Source organism: Schistocerca cancellata, chromosome 2 (genome assembly GCF_023864275.1).
Source record: "Schistocerca cancellata isolate TAMUIC-IGC-003103 chromosome 2, iqSchCanc2.1, whole genome shotgun sequence".
NCBI classification, from domain to species: Eukaryota; Metazoa; Arthropoda; class Insecta; order Orthoptera; family Acrididae; genus Schistocerca; species Schistocerca cancellata.
Window position 1 is genome coordinate 492,465,331 of NC_064627.1, and position 24,292 is coordinate 492,489,622.

At 37.2% G+C, this 24,292-nt stretch overlaps 1 protein-coding gene across 1 annotated transcript in view; it reads right to left on the minus strand.

Moving 5' to 3' along the window:
• The window catches only part of LOC126155594 (glycerol kinase-like), a 188,905-nt gene that overhangs the window by 125,227 nt on the left and 39,386 nt on the right, over positions 1 to 24,292 (minus strand). Inside the window, exon 5 of the mRNA XM_049916239.1 lies at positions 18,459 to 18,561. Within this exon, the coding sequence (XP_049772196.1) occupies positions 18,459 to 18,561 (103 nt within the window). The remainder of the gene's footprint in view (positions 1 to 18,458; positions 18,562 to 24,292) is intronic.

Consider the following 24,292-nt stretch of genomic DNA (forward strand, 5'->3'; position numbering starts at 1 on the left):
AGAAGTTGTTTTGAATTTTCTATATGCTCAGTCTCTCCTTCCAACAATCATTTCTTTTTGATTTCTTTTGAGTTTTTATGCAGCCCTTTTGCCTTTGCTTCCTTGCACTTCCCATTTATTTCATTGTTAAGTGGCTTGTATTTCTTCTGCACTCCTAAATTTCCTTGAATGTTTTTGTACTTCCTTCTTTGTTCAGTCACCTGAAGTATTTCATCTGTTATCCTTGGTTTTTTCACAATGGCTTTCCTTGTACCTATTGTTTTCTTTCCAATATCAGTGACTGCCCTTTTCAGAGATGTTCAGTCCTCTTCAACTGCACAGCCCACTGAGCTATTCAATATTGCAGCATCTACAGTCTCAGAGAACTCCAAGTGTCTCTCTTCATTCCTTAGTATTTCCATATTCCCAATTGTTTGTGCATTGATTCTTCCCAACTAATCTCTTAAACTTCAGTGTAGTCTTCATCATCATTAAATTGTGATCTGAGTTTATGTCTGCTCCTGGGTATACCTTACAGCCCAATATCTGATTTTGGAATTTTTGCCTGAGCATGATGTAATCTAACTGAAATATTTCCATTTCTGTTGGCCTTTTCCAAGCATTCCTCCCCCTCTAGTGATGTCTGAACAGAGTATTCGCTATTACTAACTAATATCTACTGCAGAAATTAATCAGTCTTTCTCCTCTCTCATTTCTACTAAGAAGCTCATATTCTCCAGTAAGCCTTTCTTCTATTCCCTCCCCTTCAGCTGCATGCCGCCCCTCATGACTATTACATTTTAATTTCTCTTGTTATGCACTCAATCACCCATTCAATATCCTCACATACTTTCTCTATCTCTTCACTCTCTGCTTGCAACATCAGCATGTATACCTGAACTGTTGTTGTCTGTGTTGGTTTGCTGTTAGTTCTAATGAGAAGAACCCTAACAATGAACTGTTCACATTAACTCACTTCTGCTCTACATTCCTATTCATAATGATCCTACTCTTATTATACCATTTTCTGCTGCTGTTGATATTATCCTACACTCATCTGATCAGAAATCCTTGTCTTCTTTCCATTTCACTTCACTGACCCCCACAATAACTAGATTGAGCCTTACCATTTCCTTTTTAAGATTTTCTGGCTTCTGTACAACATTCAAACTTCTACCATCTGACATCCTAACTCGTAGAACATTGCCTTTTCATTACTTACTCAGTCTTTTTTCATGGTCACTTCCCTCTTGGCAGCCCCCCCTTGATGATCCACATGGGGGACTAGTTTGGAATATTTTGCCAATGAGACATTACCATGACACTTTTTTCCAATTACAGTCCACAAGTCCTGTGGACACACATTATGTGTCTTTAATGCAGTGGTTTACACTGCCTTCTTCATTCTCAAGTTGTTGATCATTGTTGATCCATCTACCTTTTAGGGGTAGTTCTCACACCAAAGACAATAGATTGCTCTGAACCTGTGTCATTTAATCCAATCTCTTTGATAAGGCCATAGGCAGAACAACGCCAGAAGCCATCGGCCACTGCTGTTGATTATTTTTATTCAAATTTAAGCAGTAGTGAGGTTCAAAACCAGGACTGAGGACACTTTGATTACTAACAAACTGATAATAGCAGTTCTGTAGTGTCCCTGTATGTATAGCTGGCAATCACACAGCATAACATATAATTAACTTCTAGATTAGCTTTAACTACAGCCTACCTACTGAATCCAGATACTGAAGGTTATTGACAAATTCAGTTTATTGTTGCTCCAGCAGGGTCAAATTACCAAAGCTGGAATAATGATACCTCTTGAATCCACACTGAAAGTAACTAAGAAGCTGTATCTATGCTAAGATCCAGAAAAGGGTGGCTGTACACCTAAATTTTTTCCTAAACAGCTCGTGAGGGCAGCACTATAATAGCTACAAGAGCATGTATGCTTTTTCCTCTATTTCTAAAGGAGGATTCAAATAACACAGGGAAAATTCCTGGTCTTATATCTGTAAAGTACCACAATGTGCTGTAATACACCCTATCATGACCTTGTGATGGAACATGGGCTGCAATTAATGAAAATCCAGCTCCTTAATGGATAAGAGTTAATCGTATGCCTCTTTTATGGTGGGAGTAATCATACAAACCTTTCACTCAATGACAGCTTGGTGGCTCTAGAAAACTGGATCCTGATTGACAGTGTGGTAATGCTAGCAAAAAGTTCCACCACTGTCTGGGCTATGTCTGACAGGTTGGTCTTGAGACTTTAATATTATTGGACACCTCTTACCTCTCCCTGAAATCCTCCTGATGCTCTCAATACAAATGCATTGTTGGTGAAACTGTTCGTAGTTCTCATGACCTCAGTTTCCTTCCATTTATAATATGTTGATATTTGGCCTTCCTACTTGAAAGGCTCAAGGTTATTCAGGTGGCCAGGTGTTTGAATTGAGGCAGACTCTGTTACCTGCTCCTGACAGAATCTGTCACTGCACCACTGAACTTGTTCTCAACAGCTCTACACTGAGTGAAAATCATATAGGGGATCCAGACATTTCAAGCATTAAAATACCCACACAAGGGGCAGTAGATTTTGATGGTTTGTGGAACTTTTTGATCAAACTAGTACTTGCTTCCTAGTCTACCTGTTGATGGAGGGAATATATAGTGAAGATACGGTGCATATACATTTTGGTAACCCACCAGTATTTTAATTCCTCTTTAGACAAGAGTCCATTACGTCACTGCAAGAAACAGCACCTTTGCTATAATTCAAGGTGTTATGTAGCTCTATTTCAATGACATAATCTCTAGATATTTAGCTTCTTGGAATCTAGTTATTGCTGAGAAGTTGATGTTTGTACTTATAAGTCCTGTCTTTTAAAAGACTTTCTGAGAGGAAGATTGTGTTCTGCACTCCTTACTGAATATCACTTTAGTTACATCAAATGGGGCTGGTTATGTTGTTGCTGAGAGTTAAAGAAGAAGAGTTGAAAAGTTTGATCTCAATCACACAAGAAGCTAGAGGCTTACAAGTCGACTAAGACAGAGTCCCATGCACCAGAGCTAGTAGAGTAGAGTATAGTAGAGTTTTATTGCTCCTGGTAATCATATAGTACACAAATAGTACATTATGATGTAGGACAAGTCAATGTAAACAAAATATATAATATTAAATTTGCATTAATTTCATTATTTCTACATTAAATGATCACTGAGTTACAATATACAGAGCAAATATTATACAAAAATGAAGAGTAGATATTTTAAAGCAGAAAAAGCATGTACTGTACTGGCAGATTAATATTCATATCACAGCATCATTTACATGGTAAATCATTTAAGTTCTAGTAACATTATATGAGACATCACTAAGGCAAAGACACAAATCGTTAGCGAACTTCCTGAAGGAACTCATGGAGGCTATAGAAGCAGTGATGAGTCAAATATGCCTTAGCAGTTCTTTTTTTATTCAGGGTGTTGTTGGTGGGCTCTAAATGAAAGTTTCCTATTTGCCTGGTGTTATAGGAGTGGAGATTTTCATTTTTCTAAAAGAGAGTGGGATTTTCCATTGAATATTTTTTCACAAACAGTGTTATCTCATACATGTATATTCATGGAAGTGGAAGGATTTCTAGCTTTTTAAAGAGTGGTCTACATGTTTTGTTCCATTTTACACTTTCCATTATTCTTATAATTCTTTTTTGTAGCCTAAAGAGCTTTTGGCTAAGAGAAGAGTTACCCCAGAAAATAATTTCATATTTCAGTTGTGAGTATAAATAGGCATAATACAGAGTTTTCAGAGAATCTTTGTTGCAGCATCCCTCTAATATTCTCATTAAGTAGTATGTAGTGCTTAATTTCTTACAGACTTTTTCAATATGCGTCCCACATTTAACATTATCTTGGAGCCATACAACCAAGAACTTAACGTTGTCTACATTCTGAAGATCTTTGTCAGATATCTGAATCTGGACAGTCTGCTCACCTTTTTTCACATTATAGAAATTTAGTGCCACTGTCTTACCTGCATTTATTACCAATTTGTTGTGAGTGAATCAGTTTTCAATATTGTTCAGTGTCTCTGTTGTAGACTTCTGAATCATTTCCAGTTCTTTCCCACTCACTAGCACACTCGTATCATCAGAAAACTGGATGATGTTCTTGCAGAATTTGTTTAGGTCATTCACATATAACAGAAATAGAAGAGGTCCCAAAACTGAGCCCGGTGGCACTCCTCATTCAATGGTTTCATAGTTTGAATAGTGTTGAGTGAGTATGATGAAATTTTGATTTTGCACTTCAACCACTTGTTTTCAACCACTTAGGTATGACTTTATCCAGTTGTTATATGTTCCTCTAATCCCCAAGTTGACAAGCTTAGGCAATAGTTCTCTGTTATCTATGATATCAAAAGCCTTAGAGAGATCTAGACATATTCCAATGACATTTTCACTATTATCTAGTTTCTGAAGTACTTCAGTTAATAGACCAAAAATTGCTGTATCAGTTGATCGGCCTTTCCTGACACAATGTTGTGCTGTGGATAGTATTTTGTGCTCTTCCAGAAAATCTAGTACTCTTCTTTGAAAAATTTTTTCTACCATTTTTGAGAAGGCAGATAGTAGTAGAGCAATGGGCCTGTAGTTAGCCACTTCATCCTTTTTACCTCTTTTGACTAGTGGTTTGAATTTAGCTGTTTTTAGGCATGATGGGAAAATTCTGGTGTGAAAGGAACTATTAAAAGGTGAGCTAATGTTTCAATAATGAGATCTCCACATTTTTTTAAATATGGCTGTCTGGGATACCGTCTATTCCAGTGGAATGATTCACTTTTAAAGTTCTGATAAATGACAGGACTTCTTACCGGGTTGTTGGAAAGAGAAACAGTGAAGTAGGGTTTATGTTGGTATTTACAGATGCTACTGGGCAGTTTGTATGGCAAGGTTTGATTTCAGAAATTAATTGCTCTCTTATATTGCTAAAATAAGTATTGAACACTTTGCTGTTTCTTTAGGATCATTAATATCTTTGCCATTACAATTCAATTTAATACTGGAATTTTGAGGAGAAACATTGTCAGTTTGCTGTTTCACTAAACTCCATACAGCTTTCATTTTGTTATAGGGATTATTTATATAGCAGTCATTTGCCATTACCTTAGCTTCTTGGATCACTTTTTTACATATCATTTTATAATTCTTGAAATATGCAAGGAATTCATTGGATACTGTGGAAGACTTGGTGATCTCATATAATCTACATTTTTCAGCACATAACTTTTTTATACCTGTTATCAACCAGCAATTTTTTCTGTTAAGCCTACTACACTTGATTTTCTGATTTTTAGCTGGAAATGACATGTTAAAATAATGTGTAAATATATTCATTAATATGCTGAACTTCTCATCTGTGTTTTTGTATCTTTACATTTAGTCCATGTTTCCTCCTTCAGTAAATTCCTAAGGTATTATAACACAATTGAGATGTGGCAGGTGCCTCAGATAATGGCTGCTAATGAGTGTTTTGCCTCAACAGCCATCCACCCAACCAGAGTGTAGCTTATCTTGAAATGGAGGTGACGTTTTTGAGAGATCTGTACTCCTCTTGATATTGTAATTAAGCTAATTAAGAGGCACAGTTAAGTGAGTGCTGAGTTCTTGTTGTGAGCAAAAATAACTAAATTTTAATGTTATATCATGCGCCTGAAGTGTTAACCTGTAAGCCTATTTTTTTGGCTCATAAATAACAAAAATTCGTATAGTGTAAGGTATGTTAAGTGACTTAATTATATTTTTCAGCATGTAATCTGTGTTGCAATGCCTGATGAGTGTGGATGTTGTCTTAGAGTAGTCAAAGAGGGAGTGGTATGTGTAGGCTGTGGGTTGGAATTTCACTGGGGTGACTGTAGAGGGGAACTGAATGGGGAACACAGTGAATCTCTGCCATGAAACTGCAGTCTCTGGAGGAAAGACAAGAGAATCGCTGAACACAAGGAAAGAGTTGTGCCCCTCAGACTGAATTAGAAAATGTGAAATCTGAACTAGATTGGCTGAAGTGGGAAAAAAATTGTGGAAACTGAGTAAAGGGGAACATTTCTTCAAGTTCTTATTCTACATTTAAGCTTACAGTATTGAATAAATTTGATTTGTTACATGACAAAGGAAGGGAAGAGCCTCATCCAACTATATGTCACAGTACAAAGCAGTAGACTTCTAGCAAAGAAACTCAGTGTATGTTGGTACCAAAAGAAAATAGGAAGAATTAAATCTTGGTGCCAAGTAGTAGCCACTGGAGGGGTGTAGGCCAAATGCTACAGAGAAAATTAGGAACAGGGTACCACATCACAAGTATTGTGAAGCCATGTAACAGAAGACAGGAAATCTGTGTGAATATTTTGGTAAACAGGATCAGGTTATTGTATAGGGTGAAGCAGGGATGATATTTGGTGTGATGTCACATGTGCTGGACTGCTGTTGAAATTGCTCGTCAATATTTTATAAAGTTTTAGTCTTCAGTTAATTATTTTAAAGTTTATTTGTGTTAATATTTGCTATAAAAGTAACTTATTAGTGGATTTTCATTAATCTTAGTTTTTCTTGCTGTGTTATTGACTCAAATGGTCTGTTATTCATGAGTGTGCTTACATCGTTTGTCCAAGCCTCATGCCTCAGTAGTGTGTTTACATTTTGCGGCATGCAGCTGCAGCTGTAGTGGTTATAAAGCTAAGTGCTGACAAAGTTATTTGTGCATTTTTATACAGTTATTAAATTTAATAGTTTTCAGCGGTGTTTTATGCTGTTTGTGGCAAAATAACGCTTTAATTAACTTCTGGAAACATTCGCTCATTGTGTTTTTTAGAGTTTTCTGTGTGTAGAAGTCATTTAGTAAATTTCATCCTTTAGTTTTCAGCTGATGTTTCTTATTGTTTTTAGTGAAATATTTCAGTAAATTTTAATTCAGTGCTTTAACTTCATTGAGTGTTCCAGTGGCTGCTAATAATTTTGTGAAGTTTTGTCAATATTGGTATTACTTGTGGTTCAGTAGTATTAATATAAGTAGTTGATTTCTTTATAGAGAGAGAATTTTGAGACCACTATTGTTTGTTCTATAAATAGTTCCACCAATGTAACTGAACTTAGGTAATGTAGACACACAGTTTTTTCAGTAACTGTAAAACTTTACCATGAGTGAGAAGTGTGGGCTCTGTTGTAGGTTGTTGAGTAGTGGGTTATGGTGTGGGATTTGTTCAAAGTACTTTCATTGGGGGGAATGCAGTGGGGAAGCCAGTGGGCATTATAGCGAGATCTTCTCCTGGGAATGCAGAATCTGTAGTAGAAACAAGTTGATGGAGGAGCAAACTGGCAGTTGACAAGAAGGCAGCTAGGAGTAGGAGGTATTCTGACAGTTATACATTGCGTATATGCAATTTATTTGACCGACTGTCAGAGTTGAGTGGAGAGGAGCCTCTTTTAGCTGTAGGTGTAGGGAACACGCAGCAGTTCTCAGCAGTTAGGAGGCCTAGGTCACCTGCCAAATCTAACAGAAAGAAGAAGGTCCTGCTGCTAGGTAGTTTGTATGGTAGAGGTGTGGGCCAGCAGTTGCAGGAAGTGTTGGGGAGTAAGCACCAAGCCACCAGCATTGTGATGCCTAGTGTAGAGTGGGATTAGGTGACTGACAGCATTGGGGAGCTATGTAGGAATTTTATGGAGGAGGATTAGATAGTGATAGTGAGTGGAGCAGGGAACTGTTTTGATAGGGATGGGGAATATGATATAGGTGGTGACCTGGTAAATATAGCTACTCAAACTGGTTACACTAGTGTGCATTTCGTGCAACTGATTCAGCATCATGATCAGCCTTATCTTAATGCAGCTGTTAAGTGCTGGAGTACGCCCTGATGGCAGATGGCATGGGCCACATTTCAGAGGTGCCAGTTGAGTCTATCAGTAGATCGGGTTTCACTAGGCAAGGCCTGCACCTTAATAGGTATGGGAATGGGAGGCTGGCAAAGCTTATAGGTGACAGTGTAGCGGGTGGTGGTAGGATCACTCATGGAAAAATTCCTGTAGTAGTTGGTGTTAGAGCTGCACATTTTCTAAATTGAAGTCAGCTGATAGGTATACCTGCTTAAAGGAAGTCCTTCTAAGTAAGGGATCACCTTCAGAGGATGTCATGTTTCCAAGTAGCGAAGGAATTAGCATATTTCATCAAAATATAAGAGTTATAAGAGATAAAGTTTGTGAACTGCTTATAGATGTCGACTCTGAAATTATTGGTATATTGGAGAAACACTTAAATAGTTTAACAATTCAGAGGCTCCCTTTACCAGGATACAGGTTAGCTGGCTGTTTTTCAAGCAGTTCCTTGCGGTTGTGGCCATGTACATAAAAAACAGTATTACATTTGAGTCCATTGCCATATCACGACACAACACTGAACAGATATTTGAATGTTGTGCAGGGGCAGTTGAATTTAATGAAACTAAACTTCTAATTGTTGTTGTTTATAGGTCCCCTAACTCTAACTTCAGAGCATTTCTGCTCAAGCTAGAGAGGGTTCTTGTTCACTTTGTAGGAAGTACCAGAAATTAGTTCTATGTGGTGACTTCAGTATAAATTTTGTATATTATGGTGTAAGACAGAGGATGTTGGTGGTCTCCTAAATTCATACGATCTGATGCAGACTTTTCCAACTAGGGTGCAGGGGAACAGTAGCACAGCCATACACAATATCTTTATTCATTCTTCATTCCTATTCTGTTAGTAAAGGGGGGAATGTCCTTTCAGACCATGATGCACAAATTTTGACACTAAAAGGCTTTTGTACTAAAAAAATGTCACATATAATTACAAACTATGTAGGAAAGTTAATCCATCAGCAATAGAGAATTTTTTAAACCTCAACAAAGAACAAGAGTGGCAGGATGTTTATAGTGCCGATAACATAGATGACAAATGAAATGCTTTCCTTAACACATTTCACATGCTCTTTGAGAGTTGCTTTCCATTACAGCATTCTAAACAGGGTACTACCAGTAAAAGGCAGCCTGGGTGGCTGACTAGTGGGATAAGGATATCATGTAGAACAAAGTGGGAATTATATCAAAATGTTAGAATCAGTCACAATCAAGCTGCAGTAGCCCAAACAATACTGTAAGGTGCTTAAAAAAGTTATTAGGAAGGCAAAGAGTATGTTGTATGCAAATAAAATAGCTAATTCACAGGATGAAATTGAAACCATATGGTAAGTTGTGAAGCAGCACAACATCAACAATATAGAGTCAGTTTGTAGTAAAAATATTTCTGTTACTGATAAATCAGATATATGTACAGTATTTAACAATCATTTTCTGAGCATTGCTGGAAAATTAAATAAAAATTTAGTTTCTACAGGAAATCATATAACTTTCTTGGGAAATGTGTTTCTTAGATTGATGTCTGAAATACTCCTCTGTGATACAGAATACTGAGGTACAGTATTGCACATGTTAGCCCTGTATTTAGCCGTATTTGTAATTTTTCCCTTAGGAATGGTTAGTTTCCTGAACAATTAAAGTATTTTTATTTATTTATTTCATTTTTCATAGATCCAGTCAGTGAGTCAATCACAAGGATATGGAATGTGTCAAATTGTACAGGTTTCAATTTAAACTTACAATAAATACAAGGGCAATTCAAGGCCAAATTGTACATAGTTTAAGTAAGAACAGTTCTGCAAGGTTTGCAGGAGAGCTTCTGTGAAGTTTGGAAAGTAGGAGACGAGGTACTGGTGGAAGTAAAGCTGTGAGGATGGGGCATGAGTCGTGCTAGGGTAGCTCAGATGGTAGAGCACTTGCCCGTGAAAGGCAAAGGTCTCGAGTTCGAGTCTCGGACCGGTACACAGTTTTAATCTGCCAGGAAGTTTCATATCAGCGCACACTCCACTGCAGAGTGAAAATCTCATTCTAGAAACAACCCCCAGGCTGTGGCTAAGCCATGTCTCCACAATATCCTTTCTTACAGGAGTCCTAGTTCTTCAAGGTTCGCAGGAAAGCTTCTGTGAAGTTTGGAAAGTAAGAGACGAAGTACTGGCGAAAGTAAAGCTGTGAGGATGGGGCATGAGTCGTGCTTGGGTAGCTCAGATGGTAGAGCACTTGCCCGCGAAAGGCAAAGGTCCCAAGTTTGAGTCTCGGCCCAGCATACAGTTTTAATCTGCCAGGTCATGCTTGGATAGCTCAGATGGTAGAGCACTTGCCCATGAAAGGCAAAGGTCTCGAGTTCGAGTCTCGGTCCAGCACACAGTTTTAATCTGCCAGGAAGTTTCATATCAGTGCACACTCCGCTGCAGAATAAAAATCTCATTCTGGAATCATGAAAAAAGGTTGTATACATGGAAGAAGCCTGGAGATACTAGAAGGTATCAGATAGATTATATAATGGAAGACAGAGATTTAGGAACCAGGTTTTAAATTGTAAGACATTTCCAGGGGCAGATGTGGACTCTGACCAAAACCTATTGGTTATGAACTATAGATTAAAACTGAAAACTGCAAAAAAGTGGGAATTTAAGGAGATGGGACCTGGATAAACTGACTAAACCAGAGGTTGTACAGAGTTTCAGGGAGAGCATAAGGGAACAATTGACAAGAATGGGGGAAAGAAATACAGTAGAAGAAGAATGGGTAGCTTTGAGGGATGAAGTAGTGCAGGCAGCAGAGGATCAAGTAGGTAAAAAGACGAGGGCTTGTAGAAATCCTTGGGTAACAGAAGAAATACTTAATTTAATTGATGAAAGGAGAAAATATAAAAATGCAATAAATGAAGCAGGCAAAAAGGAATACAAACGTATCAGAAATGAGATCGACAGGAAGTGCAAAATGGGTAAGCAGGGATGGCTAGAGGACAAATGTAAGGATGTAGAGGCTTATCTCACTAGGAGTAAAATAGATACTGCCTACAGGAAAATTAAAGAGACCTTTGGAGAAAAGAGAACCACTTGTACGAACATCAAGAGTTCAGATGGAAACCCAGTTCTAAGCAAAGAAGGGAAAGTAGAAAGGTGGAAGGAGTATATAGAGGGTCTATACAAGGGTGATGTACTTAAGGACAATATTATGGAAATGGAAGAGGATATTAGATGAAGATGAAATGGGAGATATGACACTGCGGGAAGAGTTTGACAGAGCACTGAAAGGCCTAAGTCAAAACAAGGCCCCCAGGAGTAGACAACATTCCATTAGAACTACTGACAGCCTTGGGAGAGCCCTGACAAAACTCTACCATCTGGTGAGCAAAATGTATGAGACAGGTGAAATACCCTCAGACTTCAAGAAGAATATAATAATTCCAATCCCAAAGAAAGCAGGTGCTGACAAATGTGAAAATTACCGAACAATCAGTTTAATAAGCCACGGCTGCAATATACTAACACGAATTCTTTACTGACGAATGGAAAACTGATAGAAGCCGACCTCGGGGAAGATCAGTTTGGATTCTGTAGAAATATTGGAACACGTGAGGCAATGCAGACCCTACGACTTATCTTACAAGCAAGTTTAAGAAAAGGCAAACCCATGTTTCTAGCATTTGTTGACTTAGAGAAAGCTTTTGACAATGTTGACTGGAATACTCTCTCAAATTCTGAAGGTGGCAGGGGTAAAATACAGGGAGCGAAAGGCTATTTACAATTTGTACAGAAACCAGATGGCAGTTATAAGAGTCGAGGGGCATGAAAGGGAGGCAGTGGTTGGGAAGGGAGTGGGACACGTTTGTAGCCTATCCCCAATGTTATTCAATCCGTATATTGAGCAAGCAGTAAAGGAAACAAAAGAAAAGTTTGGAGTAGGTATTAAAATCCATGGAGAAGAAATAAAAACTTTGAGGTTCGCCGATGACATTGTAATTCTGTCAGAGACAGCAAAGGACTTGGAAGAGCAGTTGAACGGAATGGACAGTGTCTTGAAAGGAGGAAATAAGATGAACATCAACAAAAGCAAAACAAGGATAATGGAATGTAGTCGAATTAAGTCAGGTGATGATGAGAGAATTAGATTAGGGAATGAGACACTTAAAGTAGTAAATGAGTTTTGCTATTTGGGGAGCAAAATAACTGATGATGGTCGAAGTAGAGAGGATATAAAATGTAGACTGGCAATGGCAAGGAAAGTATTTCTGAAGAAGAGAAATTTGTTAACATCGAGTATAGATTTAAGTGTCACGAAGTCGTTTCTGAAAGTATTTGTATGGAGCGTAGCCATGTATGGAAGTGAAACATGGACGATAACTAGTTTGGACAAGAAGAGAATAGAAGCTTTCGAAAATGTGGTGCTACAGAAGAATGCTGAAGATTAGATGGGTAGATCACATAACTAATGAGGAGGTATTGAATAGAATTGGGGAGAAGAGGAGTTTGTGGCGTAACTTGACTAGAAGAAGGGGTCAGTTGGTAATACATGTTCTCAGGCGTCAAGGGATCACCAATTTAGTATTGGAGGGCAGCATGGAGGGTAAAAATCATAGAGGGAGATGAATACACTAAGCAGATTCAGAAGGATGTAGGCTGCAGTATGAACTGGGAGATGAAGCAGCTTGCACAGGATAGAGTAGCATGGAGAGCTGCATCAAACCAGTCTTAGGACTGAAGACCACAACAACAACAACAACAACAACAACAGCAGTAATCCACTCATTTTCAAATCGAAACTGAAGAGTGAGTCCTTCTGTTCTCTCGAGGAGTTCCTTGAAAAATTAAGCTGATTCTTGTTGTATTGTTGATTGTGTTTTCTTAAACTTACAGCTTGTCTTTTTTTGGGTTCATCAACATTTTATTTTTATCTGTTTTTACTTTTATGTTGTAATTTCACGTACTGACACATTCCATGACCTTGGAGATTTGCTTCTCAATTTGGCCCTACAGAACTTGACATGTAAATAAAAAAATAAATAAATAAAGGGAGCAGCTTAGATAAGGACAGTAATTACAGCATTAGCGATGGATGAAGTACGTGTAGCAACTACACATGGAAATGAGATTTTGTGAATGTCATATAGTGTCGTAACCAAGCTTGGTTTAACTCTGCTGAGAGTTGTGTGAGTCCTGAGTTCTGCAGGCTGATGCTGAATGGAATGAAGTCTCTTATGAGTGCAGCACCTATTGCTACAGTTAGGAGATGTGGATATACTAGACAGGGCCTACACCTGAGTAGGAGAGGGAAAGATAAGCTGCTGAACTTCTTGCAGAAATATTTGGAGGGGGGGAGTGAGAGGGAAGGGGATCATCACACAAACAATGATCCCTGTGGTTACTGGTGTCAGAGAGGTACCGTTTTTAGGTTAGAACCATGATTCAGGCACCCTGTTTTGAAAGAAGTCAGAATAACATAAGAGCCCCATAAAAGGCTTAAGAATGCATTGAAAAGTAAGGTTAGCTCACTTCATTAAAATGTTAGATGGTTGAGGGATAGGGTAGAACAATTTCTTGTCTGCTTGGAAAATTCAGAGAGCTCTGAAAAGTTAGACATCCTGTGCCTATCTGAGAACCACATAACCAGAGGGTTAGGTAAGTTACATATAAAAGATTACAGTCTAGCAGATTACTCATGCAGAAATAATGTGGGGAAAAGAGGAGTTGTCACATATATTAAGACAGCACACAAGTTCAAAATCATTGAGACAAGTAGATTTTGCAGTAGTCAGTAAATAGTAGTGTGTGCTTGCGAATTAATACTGAAAAATAAAAATAGTTCATTTTTAATTGTAACTGTATGTATAGATGACCACTGGGAAATTTTGAACGGTTTATGAGGAATATGGATTCCTTACTATGCAATCTGTCAAACAGCAGCAAACAGTTAATGGTCTCTAGCAACATCAGTGCAGATTTTCTACAAAATTCTGATAGGAAAAGTGATCTGGAAATCTTATTTGGATCCTACAATCTGATCTCAGTACTTAAATTTCCCACATGAATGAATAGAGACAGTAGGAACCTAATTGATAATATTTCTTTGGTGAAGCTCAAAGCAAGAAAATGACTCTTTACCCTGAAACAAATGCTCTCTCTGATCATGATGCACAGTTAGTTAGGATAAATACAAGAGTGCCTTACAGTATGGATATTCTTCAGTGGAAATCAGAATAATGATGACTCCAGGACAAATGTTTTTAAGAATAGTCTAAAAGAAATGATATGGGACAGAATTGATAAGGAACTGAATGCTAAAATAAAATTTAATTTATTCAATAATATATTCATGTCATTATTTGAAAATACCTTTCATCATAAACTAATCAGAAGGGATGTTAAACAGCCATGTAAAAAGCCTTGGATCACTAGAGGGATTAAAATATGTTGTGCAAGGAAAAGGTAAAGCTAGTGTTGACAATACCAAGTACAGATACGGCAGTAGTTGCACACTAAAAAGCTACTTAAAATTACTAAAAAACATTATTTAAAAATTGAGAGACATGTACATGATGTCTGAATAAACAACAAACTTAATGCTATAAGGAATGTAGTGAAATGAAAGACAGGACAGACAGCCACAAGATAACATCAGCCACAAGATAACATCACTACTGAACTGAATGGAAGAGTATAAATGATGAGTCATAGGTAGCAAATATATTTAATAATCATTTCTTAAACACAATACAAAGTATAAAGACAAATAGTTGAATAGTTCCAGAAAATTATTTGCTGATGATCAAGTAGTCGTAGCACAAGATGGGGAGGATGCTAACTATATGTGCAATCAACTAGCAGTAGCATACAAAACTTGGGGTTTGAAGATTAATTACCAAAAAACAGAATACTTGACTAATGATTCAGATGAGCTATACATTGAAGGAAAGAAAATTAAAAAGATAAATACTTTCTGTTATTTGGGATCCATTTTAGAAATCGAGGGAAAATCAAAGTCAGAAATCAATAAAAGAATTAGTAGCGGACGGAGGGTCATTGGGATGCTTAACTCAGTCTTATGGAGCAGGAATGTAATGAGCAGAACTAAAAAATTAATATACAAATCCATATTAGAGAGTGTGGTTCTGTATGGAACGGAGACCTGGACAATTAACATGAAGCACATAAAAAAATTACAAGCTCTAGAGATGGACTTTTGGAGAAGATCGGCAAGAATCTCCAGGAAAGAAAAGATAAGGAACACCGAAGTAATAAGGAGAATGGAAATAAAAGAAAGAATATATGACATAATGGATAGGAAGAAATTACAGTGGTACGGGCATGTACGACGAATGGAGGAAGCCAGAATACCAAAATTGATACTGGAGTGGGAACCGGAGGGGAGAAGAAGAAGAGGACATCCTGTGACCACCTGGCTCCAAAATGTACAGCACACAATGAGGAGAATGGGCGCAGAGGAAGAGGACACGCAAGATCGAAACACCTGGAGAAATATTTTGAGAGTATAGTTTAAGAACGTTTATTGTTTGTATTGTAAATTCCAAGTAAATTATTATGTTGGAGATAAGCCTCTGTACTGAGGAAAAGCTCAAAATAATAATAAAAAAAATAAAAGTTGAAGAGAAAAATCACAGCAGTTTGCTGAAAAAGTAACTGTCATAAAATTCAATCATACAAATGTAACACAAATTTCTCCTTCTGAAATTAAAAAAATTATATATTCTCTCAAAAATAAAAACTCATCTGGTTTTGATGGTGTTTCCAGTAAAGTACTAAAGATATGTTCACATGTAATAAGCTCAATCTTATCTTAAATATGTACTGCATTACTAAATCAAGGTATTTTTTGAGAGAGACTGAAATATGCCATTGTCAAATCCATATTTAAGAAACTTGATAAGAGAGATGTCAATAACTACCAAGCTGTTTCACTGCTCACATCATTTTCCAACATTTTTTAGAAGGTGATGTATTCTAGAATAGTATCTCACCTGAGCAACAATAATATCCTCAGTAAATCACTGTTTGAAGTTCAGAAGAGTTAATCTACTGAAAATGTCATTTACATATTTTACTCACCAAATTTTACAAGCATTAAACAATACAACAGTGCCATTTGGTATTTTCTGCAACCTATCTAAAACATCTGATTGAGTGAATCACAGTATTATGCAAGGTAATTGAAGGTTTATTGGATTGATGGTATAGCTAACCAATAGACAACATCATATCTAACCAAAATAATGCAGAAAGTTGTACTTTGTAATTCAACCAATGCAGTCTGGGGACATTATTCTGACTGGGAAGAAATCATGTATGGGGTTCCCCAAGGCTCAATCTTAGGTCCACCACTGTTCCTCATATAAATGTAAACAATGTTCCATCTAATATATAACAAGCAGAAATAGGTCTTTTTTCAGATGACACTAGTATTGTAATCAATCCAAGCATATCTCAAAAAACAGAAGAAATGGTAAATAATGTTCTTAAAAGTATCATTGAGTGGTTTTCTGTTGATGATTTTACCCTCAGTGTTAAAAATTTACATATTAAGTTCTGAACCTCTAGGTGTAATAGGTGTAATACATGATAAGGAAATAACAAAAATAAGCTGGAAACTTCAATATTCTTGAAAAAAGGAACAAGCACACTTTAGAACTCCTAACACAACTTAGTGCAGCCACATTTGTACTTAGAAACATGGCACATGTGTGGTAGAGACAAATCAGTAATTTTACATATTTTGTATACTTTCATTCAGTAATGTCATATTGAATAATGTTCTTTGGTAACTCATCTTTAAGGAGAAAAGGTCTTCGTAGCTCAAAAATGTGCTGTAATAATAATATGTGGTGCCCACCTACAACCATCTTGTAGGCATCTATTTACGGAGTTGGACATTCTGACAATTTATTCATATGTATTTATTAGCTTATAAATAATCCACTGCAGTACAAAAAGAACAATGATGTACATAACTACAACACCAGAAGGAAAAATGACTTCATTGCTCAACATGAAGGCTGTCTTCAGCAGAAAAACGGGTGCAAAATGTTGCAACTAATTTTATTTTATTTTATTTTATTTTATTTTTTTTTTTTTTTTCGCTTACCGGGTGATATATAATGTCTGACAGACAGAAAAGTAAAATTTGAATACAAACTGAAGAAGTTTCCCCTTGACAACTCCTTCTATTCCATAGAAGAATTTCTATTATTTTAATGTGTAAAAGGCTATGGATAGGATTTACTGACTCACATCTGTATATTTACAAAAAAAAGTTTGGCATGTAGCCGAATGTACAAATGAATTTGCAATTGGAATGTAAACTGACTCATCCCACGTCATTACAATTTATCATGCAAAATGGTCCGTCGAAAATGAAACTATCAAATAAAAGACACTTAAGCCAAAATCTTTGCTTTCCCTGACGCACAATGTTCCACTGTCACACCAAACAGTGATCTCTACGGCAATCTCATAGGTTGCAGTAAAAGGCAACTGTCAGCACTCATCTGCACCCAACTCAGGAACCTCAAGTTCAGCAACACATAGGCAGCCAAAATTGTTCAAGTTCCCTGAGGTGTTCACTATATTTGAAATGACCCAGAAGGCACATGTGGCAAATAACACAACACCCTCACCCTCTCCTTAAGTGATCTCAAAGTTACATTGTACTAATAATTATCACAAGTGTTGGCAATTTCACAGTAGCTTACATTTTTCCAACAAGCATTTTTCAGAGTACTGCCATTTCTTGAATTTCAAGCTTGCCATGTTTTATTAGTAACAGTCCCATACATTCACTTGCTAATATTCACAACTTAAACTGTTTATTTTTCCTTGTTTTCTGAGCTGTAGAGTTATGACTATAACATTAACAATGCTCTTATTTTCCACATAACCTGAATGATTGCTGATATACTAGTAATTAGAGTTTATTGTTACTGATCAATACTATCCATTCTACATCTGTTTTCCTTTTATCCCCATTTACTCATGATATTTATCATTTTCCTTCGACTTCACTTCTAGATACAATTTAGATTTTGATTCTTGTCTCTGATCAGTACAAATACCTAAAGTTCTTACCAGCTTCCAACAGTTTCTTGTCTTGCATTCTCCCATGGAAATTTATCCTCACCCCTTTCCCTCTTCTTCTCTGCCTTTCACTTTTCACTAGCTCTTGCTGCCACAAGGGATCATAGTCTCTCCAAAATTATCCTCATTAGTCTTTTTCGTCCTTTCCCCTTTCTAGGAAATAGTCTAGCCTCATCCTTCACTTACTAACCATTCCCCTTCATAACTAAAATTACTGTGCAGAACTAGATATTGTAATACTTATTGCAGAAACTTACAAATTGCTCTCACAATGTTGACACTAGCCTTGCTTATTAAAACACTAAAATGTCATTTGAATCCATTCAAGATGTTATATTCACAGACTGCTCAGTACACCAGATCATTTTCACCATTACACAAATAATTGTTTATCAGAAGGTAAACAAACTTTTACTGCTGCACCATAGTTATAAAACAGCTACTGATTTAACATTTGTTGAACTCACCCCTGATATTGGAATATTCTTCAATTGTCCCTCTGCTACATAACCATATATTTCAGATGAACTATGAATAGTAGGAAGAATTTCCTTAGGTACTTGCATATACCTATAAAACATAAAATGATTGTAAAAGTTTCCATTATTTTTAAATCTAAAACATTTCTTTATTACGTGTTACAATTCACTACAATTTATATGCTACACTGTACTGGAAATATGAACAAATAAGCAACAAAGAAAATTAAAATTTTAGTTGAAGTTTCTAAACTGAAAATCCTGATCTTGAGTATTCACAGAAATGAATAATATGGGTATAAAAATGTAAGGTTGTGAGGGGAGGAAGCTAGCTATGCTGAATGTACGTGCATTTACTGTGTTCAGCAGCAAGTTACACAGAACCCTCAAACAAAGGAAAGAGCACTGTCCACAAATGACAAGAATTTGGGTTCGAGTACCAACCCAGCATACAATAGGCATATTGATTAGTTGGGAAGTTTCAAAATAGCACACACTCCACTGCAGGTTGAAATCAGTCCCCTAGACTGTGGCTACAGCATTTCTCTACAACCTTCTTCCCTCCAGAAGTGTTAGTGCAGCAAGATACGCTGCCTTCAGTGAAGACTGGATGGATGGATTTACAATCGTTGGGGACTAAAAAGTGTGGTCGTCAGCACCCTTTCTCAGGGTCATGGTATTGTTTTGATGTATCAGTAGTTACTGTTGTTATAAAGTGGTATGTATGTATCAATAGTTACTCTTGTTAAAGTGAAAAAGCAAAGGCCTTTTAACACTAATACAGTAAAAAAAGGTAAAAAAGAGAATTCACATAACCTCTCCTGCCTGTCTATTCATATGACTGGAAAGCAGAAGAGAGGTAATTGCAGAAGTGAAGTTGAGGGAAGACTATGAGTCACATTCCTGTTAAGTCAGTTATCAGCAAGAACACTGCCCATTAAGGTAAGGTTCCAGGTTTGAGTCCTGGTGTGGTACACAGTTTTAATCTGTCAGGAAATTTTAAAGGAAATACAGATTTCAAAGGAAATAATAAACAAGTAATAATGGCAATGAGTGTGGGGTAAATAAACAGTGGTGTTCTGGGACAAGAGAAGCAGTACGAGTACTGTCATCAAAATTGTGAAAACCGTGAGATAAGCAAATGTGCATAACAGGTCCAGTATTCCTTAGGCAATACTCAGTAACTGGTTGCTACTACATGACATTCTTCCAGTGAGCTTGCTACTGTGGATTTATCACACAACTAAAACCAGAGAGCTGAAATATGGGGAAGAGAATTGACAGTCACTTTACATCATAGGTCCTATACACATGTCTGACCACCATGATGGATTACAACAATAGGTTGTGGTTTTGGATTTATTGTCAGGATAATAAGAAAGGTACATGCATTACAAATAAGATTCCTTTACACTAACAGTTAACAATATGCCAATGACACAACTGAGTGTTAAGAGAGCAACCTCTGAGATATCAAGATGACTTGGTTGTTACTATCTTACTGTCAAGCAGTGTGCTTCAGGAATACACTGAGTTACTTTTCAAACTATGCTGTAGTAAATAACGGTTATCACTGAGGGTGAAAGAAACAAGCACAAACAGCATATAGTAACAGCCTCAGAACATTTTTTTTCTATAAACAAAGAAAAGTATGAATTGAGAACTAATGAATGAAAAACAAACTCCATTAGCACACTGGAAAGATGTTCACATTCCACTTGGCATCAGCAATGTAATATATTCTGTAAAGTAACCAGCAATTACCATGAAAAGTTAATCAAAACAGCAGACCATTAGATGGGCGTGTGATTGCTTTGTACATCATACATGTGAGCAAATCACAGTTATCAGTTAGTGATTGCATGGAAATCTGGCCAAAGTATGGAACACATGGGATCTGTGTAGCAATATGACTGTGATTCTATTGTCTAATTACTGCAGGGTTGTGTAGTTTAGTTTCACTTTGTTTTGCCCATGTTGAGTAAGAACTTTACATTAGAGTTTATAGTTATTCAGAGACCAAGAACCACACTGAACAGTGAAGTGAGGCTGTAGTTGCCAAATACATTAAGAAGTGATATCAAAATAAAAAGAATTGGCACCTCCAATTTTTGAGTGATTAGCATTTTGAAACTTTTGTTGCAGAAGTAAAATTGGCTGGGAGTTCATAATAATAGTTGCAATACGCTGGGCACCATATGATTATGAGGTATTTGTGAAACAGTTACAGGGATTTTTAAGTTATAAATGGAATGACACATGGTAATACTAAGTGGACATTTTAATTTAAATGTTCATGGCAGCTATACTCAAATCCCTTGTCATTTCATAAAATCCAACTGTCCTTCATACAATTTATACGAAGAGTTATGGTAATCAGCAATGCCACTATTGGAAACATTTCTACAGAAACACAAGGTCCCAAAACAAACTGTGTAAATACCGTATTTACTCGAATCTAAGCCGCACTTTTTTTCCAGTTTTTGTAATCCAAAAAACCGCCTGCGGCTTAGAATCGAGTGCAAAGCAAGCGGAAGTTCTGAAAAATGTTGGTAGGTGCCGCCACAACTAACTTCTGCCGTCGAATATATGTAGCGCTACACAGACATGCTTTGTAGGCACAAAGATAAATACTGGCGCCAAAACCTCTGCGTCAGTAAATAAATAAAAAAAAAGGTGGAAGACGAGCTTTTTTTTCTCCGCCCCGAGTTTCGACCACTGCATTTTCAAACATTATCGAACGAAGTAAATACAAATTCCGTATTGTTCATCTTCGAATGTATTAGAATTTCAATGTACTACAAAAATCCGACTGGCAAGACTGTTTGGGATGTTTTTCAATATGGCCAACTCTACGTTCTGAATTTTTTCCTACCTGTGAGAAGAGATGGTTGCTAATAGTAACCTGATGAAATGTGAATCACAAGCAGTATTCTCTTCACCATTCACCATTAGAATAATACGAATATAAACATTTTGCCATGTGTTCTTCCGTGTTTGTTGCTATCTCATTTAAATCCTGTCTTCCTAATAAACTACGAAACTAGAGTGAGACAACAGCAAACGCGGAAGAATACACTTATCGTGTCTGTTTATATTCGTATTATTCTTAGTGATACAGTCAGAAATGAACCACGGCAACTGACTAGATTTTTAAATCTAAGATGACTCTAATTTCTGTGCAGAATTTGATGTACTAAGGAAGCGGCCGCAAAGATTTTCAAACGGAGAAAAATTTTCGCCTAACTCTCGTTCAGAACATGTTCTATCATACGCAGCCTATTATTTGGTTCTTGTTGATCATTCTCAAAGAAAGCAGCAGTGTAAGTAACAACAAATAGCAGTCTCTTGACATTGCTTCACTAATGAGACGATTCGCCTCTTTTTAGTTGTAAGCGGCGGTAGCGCGCACAAAAGCAAGCCATGCCGCGAACGGCGACAGACCGTAAACACGCACTATCAGAATGCGACAAACAATGCATGACACAGTACAGTGATGCATTTTCAGCTTAGAGTGACGTAAACACCTATAACAGAGAAAACGGCACTTATCAGATCAAACAAAATAAGCAATCGATTCAAACCAGACGAAGCACGTGAAAAAGGAAGGGTACCCGTATAAATACGGACGGAGCGCCTGACGCATAGCAATGGCTACCTGGTAAAGCTTACGACTTGAACCAAACTACTGTAGCTGTATCGTCATTCATTCGACCTAAATTGTGTCTCATATTACAATGGACCAACTTTGTTTCGATTTGGAGGTGCGGCCTAAAACTTTTATCTCCCCTTGAATTTCGAGTCTCAAATTTCAGGTGCAGCTTAGATTCGGGAAATCTTTTTTTCCTTTGTTTCGAGTCTTATTTTTCAGGTGCGGCTTAGATTCGAGTGCGGCTTAGATTCGGGTAAATACGGTATTCACAGTTAAACTATAGGACTAATGAATGAAAAAGAAACTGAGAACTAATAAATGAGGAATGAATTGTATTAGGACACTAGAAAGATGTATATAGCCTACTTAGCACTAGTGAAAAATGTAAACTTTTACAGCTGGAAATGTCACAATCAATAAAATGTTCTGTCCTGTTATGCTGTGATTGAATGGATTTCACATTAAAACCCAATGTTTTGTCCCCATCTGCAGAGGACATTTTCAAGGGGGACCGTAACTTCTTTGAATGTCCAATTCACATCCTGGCTCACTACTGACTGCAGCAAAATCCCTCTTCTGCATACTTCAGCACAGTGGTGTGACATCATCACGTTTTGGATACCTTTGCACAATTGGCCATTGACAACTCCCATCATCCACTGTTGCTATCACCCCATGGTAACACCAGAATCCAGATGTAATTCAATTTCATGCCCTCCTCCTTCCTACTGAAATTCTTGGGGTGTTTTACAATCTCTCTGGCCTCTCTGTATAGCCTTTCATGGTATCCACTTATGTCTATCAGTTCTTTAGTCCTATGACAATGAATATGTTGGTTTCCTGGCTGCAAAGCATGTTTTGCAACAGCTTATTTGTCAATCTCATCCTCTTCTAGTCATTTCTTGACAATTCTTTGTGTAGTGCCCACATACCCCCACCCCACCAACTACACAGAATCCTATAAATTCCTGCCTTTTCCCATTTGGCAAGCACCCTTCACTGATTTTAGGTGATACTGTATCTTGCAGATGGGTTTGTAGATTACCATGATGTTCCACTTTTTCAAGATTTTTCCTATGTGGTCAGTAATGTCCTTAACAGAAGGCAGTAAATCTTTCGATATCCCTGGTGCTTGAGTATTTCTATGATTTCTGTGTGGTGGTCTTAATGTTCTTTTTACCTCAGCAAACAAATAACCATTCTTGAGCAATGCTTTAGTTCTGCTTCAAGTAGCTCTGCTTTGCTGATGTTTCTTACTCTATCCATCAACGTTTTTATGATGCCTCACTTTTGTTGTGGGTGATGGTTCAAATCCTGGTGTAGTATTTCTTCTCATTTATTCAGTGCCAAAAGATTCTCATTGATTGTGACAAGTGTACCATCATTTTCTGTGGATGCCAGAGGCTGAAAATAATAGGCATTCATTTGGTATATGTTTTCACATGTTACAATGCACATTCAAATCGACATGTCACAAATATCTATGGGTGCAAGTTTTGTGCTCAGGACACATCTGTTCTGAGGCAGATGGCACTTCCTAACCACTATCCTCCTGTACAGTGAGGTCCTTGTCCATTGCTCCACTTGATTTATGCCTGTAATGAATATCTTTCATCACTATATGCCACTCAAACAATTTGTGTTTAACAAAAGACACTAGCTCAAAAACAACTTCATCAAGATGCTTATCAAGCTTCCCCTCCAGATAAACTTTTTTCAAAGTGTGACACATTCTTTTTATGTGCACATTTGAGTTCAGCCCAGCATACAGTCTGTGGCAATGCATCCAGCAATGCATGTAATGGAAACACTTCTCCAATAGGTAAGTGAAAATCTCAGTAGTATACGAATTGCCCTCTAAGGTTACTAATACAACAGGAAGCATAATTTCAAACGTAAGATGTCTGCTTCCTGTAACAATGTGCTCAGAATCTTGTACATTTGTCCAGGCCTTGCCTACATGGCATGGGGAATAAAGTCTTATTTTCAGAGCTCCCACTGAAACTAGCCACGCATTAAAGAAAGTTTCTGCACTGACTGACATGAAAACTTTTGGTGAAACTACTGCAACCTAGGTTTCTATTTGCAAAATAAGTATTTTTGATCATTCTATTTGATATGAGGAAGGCACATGGAAATCCTTGTCTCATACCATCAAACACCAATAATG